Raw genomic sequence first — 10686 nt, forward strand, 5'->3', positions numbered from 1 at the left:
ACGTAAGAACGACTCCCAGAAACTGCCTGAGTTGCTCACGTCCCCAGCTCCCCGATGTGCACCTGGGCGCGGGACGCCGCAGGACGGAGGGAGAGCGCTCCTCGGTCCCGCTCCCCTGCGCACGGGCAGGCGAGGACCCGGGCGTCGTCACCCCCACGGGAGGGAGCAGAGAGAGACACCCGAAGAGGGCCTCGAGTCATCCGTGTCCCCGGGTGCCCTGCCTCTCCAGGATACCTGCGTAACTCGCAGCAACCAAGCCCCACTACGTTTAAAAGTGTGTTTGTGGTTGTCACGGTGCACACCGAAAAGCTCGCTCCGCACCCCCAGAGTGCGCGGGGCCTCTGAGCCTGGAAACAAGCCCCTCCCAGCGCAGCTGTCGCCGCCGCCTGCGGGCTCCTTTCACTTTCTCACGGCCAAGTCACCCAGAGGGGCGCCGCTGCTGCCACCGCCGCTGCGCCCGAGGACTCCGCCCCGCGCCTCTTCGCTCCGGGCCCCCGCCCGCCCGAGCCCCGCCCACCCCAACAGTTGCTGCCTGCGATTGGCACGCGCGGGAGGGCAGCTCCGGCTCGCCACCCCCATTGGCTGGGCACCCCTGTCAGTCCGACGACTGCCCGCCACCCCCTCCGCCTTCCCGAAGAGCCGCCCTCCCATTGGAGGAGTCTGAGGGCTGGGGGCGGGCGGGGAGCGCCGGTCCAGCCGCTTTCGGTCAATCGCAGAAGCCCAACGCCCGGAGGGAGGGAGGCAGGGGAAGGAGAGGGGCGGACTGAGGGTGGGGGGAACATCTGGCCGGCGCCGCCGCGTGCGTGCGTGGTGCGTCCTCCCGCCCCCTCCCTTCCCCCTCCCCCGCGCCCGCCCCCCCGCCCCCGCCCCCCCACCCTGCCCGGCGGCTCCGCGCTCGCTCCCTCGCTCGCTCCCTCGCTGTGTCTGGCAGGCTGCGGCCGCCGCTGGGCTGCTGCCATGGGGAGCCGTTGAGAGTGGGGCCCTCTTCGCTCCGCCGCGCTCCTCCGGCTGCCAGCGGGGGTGGGCGGGAGGGAGGGGCGGGGGGGAGCGGGCGACGGAGCCGGGATTGGGGGGCGGGGGGGCCGGGAGGGAGGGGGGCAAGAGCCGGAGGAAGCCCACCAAGTCCGGCGGCGGCGGCGGCGGCGGCCGGGAGGAGGAGGAGGAGGAGGCGGAGGACGCGGCGGCGGCGGGGACGCGGTGACTTAGGGCCGCTCCGTGTGAGTCCCGGCGCCCGGCTGGCTGTTGGCGCCCCTCCGCTGATCAGCACCCGGCAGGGCAGGGGGCTGTGCGGCCCCATGGGCAGCATTTGGAGGGCAGGCCGGGGCTGGGCAGAACGCCTGAAGTGGAGTTGGTTTGGTGGGAGCTGTTGGGGCAGCAGGGGCAGCATGCAACTGGGAGGCCCAGCAGGACAGGCACTGCCTTCGAGATCAGAGCAGGAGTGCAGGCTTGGCTCACACCCCAGGAATGCAAGTGCTCTGGCACAGGTTGACCCTTGATGCAGCTGGGTGGCTTTCAGGTGCCCGGAGGGCAGCTTGAAGGCTGGGGAGGGGCTTAGGGGATGCACTCCTGGCTGCAGTGGCACTTAGGACTTGCAACTTCAAAGGGGACCGGTGCAGCTGCAGTGGCGCCCGGGGGAGGGGGCCGGCAGGGGAGGGGGCCCTCCCGGGCTGGTGCAGTTGCCCGGAGGCCCCGGGGGCTCGCGCGTCGCGGCGTCGGGGAAGCGGTAGCAACCACCCTCCTCCCGCTGGCTGCTTCTTACGACTTTTCTTTTGTTGTTGCCGTGACCCGGCTCTGTTTTCTCCTCTGTTATTGAAGGTGTTTTCCTGCTGCACCGGCTCTACGCCCTCCACCTCCTTCCCTGTGGTTTTAACCTTCCTCTTTCCCCGTGTGTTTTATGCACGGCGAACTACGTAAAGATTTGCATTGCTTCCCCACTCGGCATCCCCGCCCCCACCTCTCTGAAAAACAAAACCCCAACCTCACAAAATCTCTATGGATCCGCGGTAGCGAGACGTGAAGGGGTTGATTTGTGGAGTGGGAGTCGCTGGCCCATTGCGGTGCTTGGGACTCATTAAACTGTCACTCACCCCCCACCCCACTGGGTAAATGGGGTGATTAATGTCTGATATATTGGAATAGGGCGAGGGCATTTGTGGAGAATAGGTGGTGTGGCTGGAAAGAAATTGATCGCCCAAGGATGTCTCCTGGACTAAGCGTTCATAATTATGTCACTCACCGCGAAGTTGGAGAAAGTTAGGTTTGTGACTTTGGGAAAGCGAGAAGGACAGGAGAGTCGTCGGGTTTTGTTACTATTTAACTCTCCGCCACGGCTTTCTAATGGGAACGAAGTGGTTATCACCAGGGCTGGGACGCTGACGCCTCAGGCCCCAGTTCCTTTTCTACCCCTCGCCCTCTCAAGAGTCTGAGGAGATGTATTTGACATTCAGAGATGTCGCAGCACCCTGCCCGGCACCGGTCAGCCCAGCCCGGGTCGCGTTACAGTTTCATCAGCTTTTAGAAAAGACCCACAAACTCTGGCTGAAAAGTTCTCAAACTTACTAGACCTGGCTTCCCCCCACACAAAGATTTTCTTGTGATCATTAAACATTACAGAGTGACACCCCCCATACACACAAAAAAGATTGTTAAGGGACACAGATCAAGGGGAAGGCAAGGTTCTGCTTTTTCTGAGCAGAAAGATCAGATATGCAGGTGCAGCATTCATTTTAAGTGACTGTAGCAGGTTGTATCAGTTTATTAATTGGTCTCGTTGAACTGAAGTACTTTCCAGGCTTTCAGAAAGTGCAGTTTCAGCTTGTTGGTACTGAGAATTGAAATTTGCATTGACTGTGGCAGTGTAGGAAATTTTTCTGAGAAGGTAGTTGTAGATAAGTCATTAAATAAGAGTGAAATAATAAGGTGAACCAGTCCGAAGTAATGGTTCTGAAGAAGTCTGCCAACATTTGAGACATGTATACCATTATCTCAGCAGAAAAAAAAAGTGCGGTAATAATGTTGAAATGGGACTGGAGATGTCAAATGGGTTGGTTTAAAAATATCCCTAAACTGCCTTAGAAACTAAACGTTGGAGTTAAATAAAAGTGAATCTGGATTTCCTGAATAGCACCGTGGCTTGAGTGTGCTGTCAGTATGTAAGCCAGTCCACCAACTTAAGACAGAAGTGTTGCTATTCCATAAATACAGTAGAACTCCATATGCTGAGTTTTTCAATTTCTTCTGTTAGAAAGTTTGGAAAAAAAGGAAGACTTTGAAGTATTTTGTTTATACTAACAGAAGAGAAAAGTTCTCCTAAGAAAAAGCTGGTGGCAGGAGTGTAGAGGAGTAGCATATGGCATTAAAAGGAGCACAGCTGGAGGTAGCATTTCCATCTGAACATGATGTCAGAGCAGCTGACAGCCTGCCATCCCTCAGCCTTTTATTCTAACACACAGACAGGGAGTTAGTGTGTGCGGATCTGTGGTGGAGAAGGTATCTCATTCCTCTCTAACATCATCTCCACTTTGCATCTGTCTCTCTTAGTCTGCTTTTTTTCCACCGATGTAACAGACCTGGAGCCAGCAGGACTCAGAGGAAAGGACTTAATCAAGTTTATGTGTCCTAAAGGTAGGAGTAGCAAGAGATTAGATTGAGCATATTTCTGTTTTGGTGTTTTGTTTATTTAATTTTAAAAATCACATTACTTTTCTAACCCAGTTTAGGAATAATATATGAAATTGAGGATTAAATGAACATCTTACTGGAGTTGAAAGTCTTGAGCTTGTTTAGTTTTAATTTTTTATCCCTTTTACTTGAGCGAGTAAATAACTTTAATACACAGAAATATGTCAAGTTTTGAAATGTTAAGAAAGGCTTTAAAATACTGCTTTTGGAAATCACGTTGGATTAAAATGCTTTTTTGTTGTTCACTGCTATTTAGATTTGACTGGGATGGTGGTGGTGGGGAAATACTAAACTGTCTGGAATCCAGCATTCAAACTTATATGAGAAGATTATTCTAGTTAAGAAGCTAGATTGTTGTGTAATTAATTCCACTGTGAAACTTTATTCTTCAAAACATTGAACAGCACTGCTGAAACATACAGCTGTAGTGCTTTTGAAACTGAAGGTTTTCAAGAAGAAGAAAAAAAAAACTTTTGTCCCCAGGAGAATAGTTTGACTGGTTTCCTCACTTCTCTTTCAAATATATATTTAAGAGATCTTTTATTTCAGCATAACAATAATTATTTGCAGGAGTTTTTGTGTTAGCGACTAATTTAGAACTTGTAGATTTGAGCTGCCTGAATTGGCCAGACAGCTGTAATCGCACTCCTCTATTCTTAATCTCTTTATCTGGGCAGCAGCTGCCATATGGCCACAGTCAGCTGGATCAGATGTTTATAAGCTTCCTTCTTCGTCCCTCTCTGTCCTCTCAGCCTCCTAATTTGATCACGGCTACCTTGTGAGCTGCCCTCCAATCTTTATTTTTAGCCTTCTCAAGGATTAGGATTGATGTTAGCTGTGGGGCACTTAAAGTGATTGTATTGTAAATCTTAGTTTATTCTAGCAGTGGCATCTTGCAGAATGTATTTGGGGTTAGGATAAAGTTTTAGTCTGTCTTGGGCAAAGTGTAGAAGAAGAAGAAGAAGGGAAGTCATTTCTGAATATTAAATTAAGTGTATCTATTCCCAAAATGCACTTGCTGAGATGGGTGGTGTGGAGCCTCGCTTCTGGTCACAGGAAAGGGGAAGTCGGGTCTTTCTTTTTCAGGAGTTTACCCACTGCAGTTGAATTCTGACCCTTTGTACATCTTTGCCTCTCCCCTCCGTCCATTTCACTCTCCCTCATCAGAAAACCAGGGCAATGATGAATATTTGCAAGAATAGAAGCTAGTGGGAAAACAAAACTATATCAAATTATATTGAAACAAAGTATTTTCTGTTGGCTGAGGTAAGGCAGAACCAGGGGGGGAAAAAAAGTTTCTCTTTTTCTAAAAAGGCTTTAAAAAAAAAAAGTTGAACCTGTAAAGCTTTTGAGTTTTATTTAAGCGTTATATGCCTTTATTTTTAAAAGTTAGAATTAATTTTAATAGGAAACTCATTTTGCCTTGCAATGGATCAAAGTTTAGATGAGAATTTTCAGAGTTAAATAAAGCCCCTCTGGTTCCTAATATTCTAAAAGTACAGTTTCTACGAAGAAATAAAACAATTTTTTTCTCAGTTCATTTTGAAAAATCTTTGGATTTGTTCATAGTAAAGATGATCTTTTCCATCTGCTGGTGCAGCTCCTGATCTCGCACATGTGTGCTGTACCTGCAAATCTGAAGGCATTAACATCTGTTTTTATACACAGGGCTTTTGTTGTACCACTCTGACTTTAAAAGTAAGTTGTTTGCTAATTTCTGGACTAATTATGCAATTTCATTTTTTTTTCTTGAATCAGCCAAATGTGTGTGTGTGTGTTTAAACTGTGCTTTCTAAGTACAGTCAAGTAGCACAAGTAATAAAAGGAAAAGGATGGTTGAACAAGTTTTCTTGTATGTTCCAGGGTATGTTTGGGACTTTCTTTGTTTATTATATGAGTTGTTTCCTTTGAAATTAAAGCGATTTTGTAGGTTTTGTAGGACATAATTTGATAAGTAGAGTTAGTTAAATGTCTTCTGAAAGAGATCTAAATTCTTATTCTTAGTGAGAGACTGTAGTTAAAGGAAGGCTTTGAAAGCTTGGGTTCAGGGAAGATGGAGATGCGTCGGAGGCTGTCCGGCGAGGGTAAGGAGTTGAGAAAGTGCACATTTTCCTTCTCGCGTTTAGGTCTCGTCCGTGTGATTTGGTAGTGCTGGGTCATAAGCCTGATTGAAATTCAGGGACATGTACCACGGCGGCCAAAGCGGAATTAATTTTTTTATATGGGGACTAGAGCACTGAAAAGTTGTTCCTGACCAGGCTCTAATGAGAAATTCCTCTCTCCCCAGGTTATGAAGACAGTATGGAGTTTCCAGACCATAGTAGACATTTGCTGCAGTGTCTGAGCGAGCAGAGACACCAGGGTTTTCTTTGTGACTGCACTGTTCTGGTGGGAGATGCCCAGTTCCGAGCGCACCGAGCTGTACTGGCTTCATGCAGCATGTATTTCCACCTCTTTTACAAGGACCAGCTGGACAAAAGAGACATTGTTCATCTGAACAGCGACATTGTTACAGCCCCCGCTTTCGCTCTCCTGCTTGAATTCATGTATGAAGGGAAACTCCAGTTCAAAGACTTGCCCATTGAAGACGTGCTAGCAGCTGCCAGTTATCTCCACATGTATGACATTGTCAAAGTCTGCAAAAAGAAGCTGAAAGAGAAAGCTACCACGGAGGCAGACAGCACCAAAAAGGAAGAAGATGCTTCAAGTTGTTCGGACAAAGTCGAGAGTCTCTCCGATGGCAGCAGCCACATGGCAGGCGATTTGCCCAGTGATGAAGATGAAGGAGAAGATGAAAAATTGAACATCCTGCCCAGCAAAAGGGACTTGGCGGCCGAGCCTGGGAACATGTGGATGCGATTGCCCTCAGACTCCGCAGGCATCCCCCAGGCTGGCGGAGAGGCAGAGCCACACGCCACAGCAGCTGGAAAAACAGTAGCCAGCCCCTGCAGCTCAACAGAGTCTTTGTCCCAGAGGTCTGTCACCTCCGTGAGGGATTCGGCAGATGTTGACTGTGTGCTGGACCTGTCTGTCAAGTCCAGCCTTTCAGGAGTTGAAAATCTGAACAGCTCTTATTTCTCTTCACAGGACGTGCTGAGAAGCAACCTGGTGCAGGTGAAGGTGGAGAAAGAGGCTTCCTGTGATGAGAGTGATGTTGGCACTAATGACTATGACATGGAACATAGCACTGTGAAAGAAAGTGTGAGCACTAATAACAGGGTACAGTATGAGCCGGCCCATCTGGCTCCTCTGAGGGAGGACTCGGTCTTGAGGGAGCTGGACCGGGAGGACAAAGCCAGCGATGATGAGATGATGACCCCAGAGAGCGAGCGCGTCCAGGTGGAGGGGGGCATGGAGAGCAGTCTGCTCCCCTACGTCTCCAACATCCTGAGCCCCGCGGGCCAGATCTTCATGTGCCCTCTGTGCAACAAGGTCTTCCCCAGCCCCCACATCCTGCAGATCCACCTGAGCACACACTTCCGCGAGCAGGACGGCATCCGCAGCAAGCCCGCCGCCGATGTCAACGTGCCCACGTGCTCGCTGTGTGGGAAGACTTTCTCTTGCATGTACACCCTCAAGCGCCACGAGAGGACTCACTCGGGGGAGAAGCCCTACACATGCACCCAGTGCGGCAAGAGCTTCCAGTACTCGCACAACCTGAGCCGCCACGCCGTGGTGCACACCCGCGAGAAGCCGCACGCCTGCAAGTGGTGCGAACGCAGGTTCACGCAGTCCGGGGACCTGTACAGACACATTCGCAAGTTCCACTGTGAGTTGGTGAACTCCTTGTCGGTCAAAAGCGAAGCACTGAGCTTGCCTACTGTCAGAGACTGGACCTTAGAAGATAGCTCTCAAGAACTTTGGAAATAATTTTATATATATATAAATAATATATATATATACATATATATAAATAGATCTCTATATAGTTGTGGTACGGTCTAAAAGCAGTCTTGTTTCCTGGAAATAAAAAGTTGGGATATTAACTTGTTTTTGCACTTTAGAATAGCATGAGAATCTCACTAATTTAGCATTCTGATAAAAGAAACTTTAGAGCAAGTCAGAATAGAGAGGTGTTTTTCCTTTGAGGGGGTAGGGGAAGTAAGCCAATAAGAACCTTTTAAACGAATCGTCCTATCACAAAATGCTTTCATATGGCTTAATTTTGTCAACACTGCATTGTCTTTTGAGCTCTTTTTTTCCCCCCAACAATTTTTTTTTTTTCAGTAGAAATTCCCTCCAGTTTTATTAGCCTCTTTATATGTCTCAAATTGCATGAATTTTTTCTGGCTGTTGGAAACCTGAATGCTTTTAGACCCAAATGGAAAATTTCTGAAATGCTGGATTATCTATTTTTAAACAAGCAGTTGACTTAAAACTTTCTGTGGCAACTTCTGGTTTTCTGATGGTTCCCAGTGAGAGAAATGCTGAAACTACACTGGGATCACTGGGACACTGTCTTGTGAAGGTTTGCTTGGGATGAAAAAGGATATTGCAGCTTCAGCAGTGTTGAACTGTGTGTTTAAAAATGTGAATTACTGTTATTGTATACTGTAATTGATTACATGGGCTGGGGGGGTGTCAAAGAACTTGACAGGTTGTGTTGATGCTCTTAGTTGAGTCTTGAAAAGTAAATATTAACGCTACAGAAATGCATGAGTTTCAATATATTTTTTGTCTTTGTTTGCATTGTATAACTTTAATGAGTGAGTTTAAAATTATTTAATTTCCTTAGAAAAATAGCACCATTTGGGGAAAAAACTGGTGTTATGAAGAACGTAAATGCACTGTTTTTATTTTTATTTTATATAATTTAAATTGACTTTCCCACTGTCTTTAAGTTGAAACTGTTAAGCTGAATAAAAACTTAAGCTGCAAATTGATAACTTCGCTACATAACAAGGAAAATATAAATGTTTACAAACGGCTTAAAGATTTGCATGTGCAGTGTGCATTTATAACAAACTTCTAATTGCACAAAACCCATGCCAGCTCAGAGTTTAGGTGTACACATTTACCCAGTTGAGCATTTTTAGAATAACTACTGCACAAGTTGACAATAGGTCATTCTCTCTCTTTTTTTTTTTTTTTTTTTTTTTTTCCCCCTTTTTTTTTTTTTTCCCCTTCTTCCTTCCCCCCCCCCCCTTCCCCCCCCCCCCCCACCCTCCACCCCCAACTCATGAAAAGATTCTATGGACTGAAAAAGCCCCAGGCTGAAAGGACTGGACTGCCTTGATTGACATGGGGAAGGGGGTTAGTAGACTATGTGGATTGCGGCAGCAGAGGCTGCAGCCTAACGTGTGGTTTTAATGACCAGCACGCAAGGCAAAAGCATTTTGCACAGTGTTTGTTTTCCTGTCTTGCACTTACAAATAAGGTCTATGGGAGTAGCATGGAAAACGTTTGCTGTTTTTCCCTTTTTTTTTTTTTTTAATTGCTTTTGTTTAAAATTTGATCGCCTTAACTACTGTAAACATAGCCTATTTTTGTGCTTAAGATACTGAATGGAAAACTCCATTGTGTGTTGCTGGACTGTTTTGGAAATATTTGGTTAAATGTGTGTTAATTTGGCTGTAATGGCATTTAAAGCAAACAAACAAACAAAAAAAAGCTGTGAAAATGGCCTTGGAGCATTATCTTTAGTTACTTGAAGAGTTTCTAGTTTTTTTTAAATACAGTTTATGTTAAAATAATTTTTATTAATTTAGAGAAGACAATCAATGTCTGTGAGAAAACGGACTTTCTTTTGGATTTTCTTTTTGTGGTCATTGTGAGTGATTGCTTTTTCCTTTTCTTAGTTTCACATTCTTCCTTTGTTCTAAAACTTAGACTGACATCTAGCTTTGACAATCATAGTATGTTTTATTTTCCTGAGGGGGGAATAACTTATAATGCTGTTTAGTTTTGTACTATTGGTGTGTTGGTGAATTTTTAAACTGTGTGCTAACTGCAATAAATTATATGAACTGAGAATTTCTTGTGTGTATTTTTTATTGTGATTATGTAGTGTATAGATTCTAAATATGTGTCATAGCTGGCATCTTTAATGTCAATTGTGATCGGAGTTAATGAAATTATTAGAATGCCTTAAATCACTCGAATGGAAAATGTGCAGACATTCTAGTCACTTAAGAAGATACTAAATGCACGTTTAAAAAATGTGACCCATTTTCACAATCTAGATCAAGAATGTTGAGGTAATTCCCTAGAAACTCATGAATCATGAAACTACGTGGCAGCATAGATTTTTAAAAATACACTGTACAACTACTAATCCATATATACCATAAGTCACTTTTCATGTGTAATTTTATCCTAAGTTGATTGGTCAAATCTATTCTCCTGTGTTCTGGTTTAAGTGGAAAATTGAAGGAGACCGGATGTTTTAATTTGGAAGACTGCTTGGCTAATGACTGGAATTCTAGGCAATTGAATTAGCAGGCATGCAATTGTTCACGATTAGCTATATACATCCTTTTTGTTGCTGTGAGAACTCGAAAGTTTCCAGGTTTTAATTCTCCAGTTTTAAACATGTAATTAAATACATGGGCCTTTAAAAGAATTCTGTTCCCTACTTTTTGTGATTGTCCCAACTTTATGCATACCCAGTTGGGTACACGTCAGGGTGAGAAACACTGCTGGTTGACCTGGGTAGGGAACTGACAGAAGGCTCACACATGCGGATGATACGCTAGGGGAATTGTCACAAACAACCCTGAGTGCAAGCAGTCAGGTAGCAGGCACAGAGAGGTTTTGTAAATCTGCGCTTGTCTCTAACTTCCAACCTTAAATAGAAATATGACTATGAAATTTTACATTCTTACTGTCAAAGGTAAACTCTTTATATCCAATGGCCTATAGTAAGGTCAATATTTTTAACCTCTACATAAGTGGGGTATAAGGTCTGAAGTTTGAAAATATACCATTTACGAACTACCTGGGGGCTTTGGATAGGAAGCCACGGGGATTTTGTCATGAAGTATAATAACATAATTTGGAATCCTA

At 46.0% G+C, this 10686-nt stretch overlaps 1 protein-coding gene across 3 annotated transcripts; it reads left to right on the plus strand.

The window, feature by feature from the left end:
• The first annotated feature begins 1104 nt into the window (after positions 1 to 1104).
• ZBTB18 (zinc finger and BTB domain containing 18) lies at positions 1105 to 9654 on the plus strand. Of its 3 annotated transcripts, XM_031659957.1 has the most exons (3): positions 1116 to 1217; positions 3541 to 3624; positions 5969 to 9654. In XM_031659957.1, the coding sequence occupies exons 2-3, from the start codon at positions 3612 to 3614 to the stop codon at positions 7549 to 7551; spliced, it is 1596 nt and encodes a 531-aa protein (XP_031515817.1). In that variant the 5' UTR covers positions 1116 to 1217; positions 3541 to 3611; the 3' UTR covers positions 7552 to 9654. The 3 variants fall into 3 exon arrangements, with proteins under 3 accessions (XP_017808820.1, XP_031515817.1, XP_009194529.1); XM_017953331.3 differs by lacking the exon at positions 3541 to 3624 and having other exon boundaries at positions 1105 to 1217; XM_009196265.4 differs by lacking the exons at positions 1116 to 1217; positions 3541 to 3624 and adding an exon at positions 3635 to 5379.
• The last annotated feature ends 1032 nt before the right edge of the window (positions 9655 to 10686 follow it).

The sequence above is a fragment of the Papio anubis genome, chromosome 1 (assembly GCF_008728515.1).
Source record: "Papio anubis isolate 15944 chromosome 1, Panubis1.0, whole genome shotgun sequence".
NCBI lineage: Eukaryota > Metazoa > Chordata > Mammalia > Primates > Cercopithecidae > Papio > Papio anubis.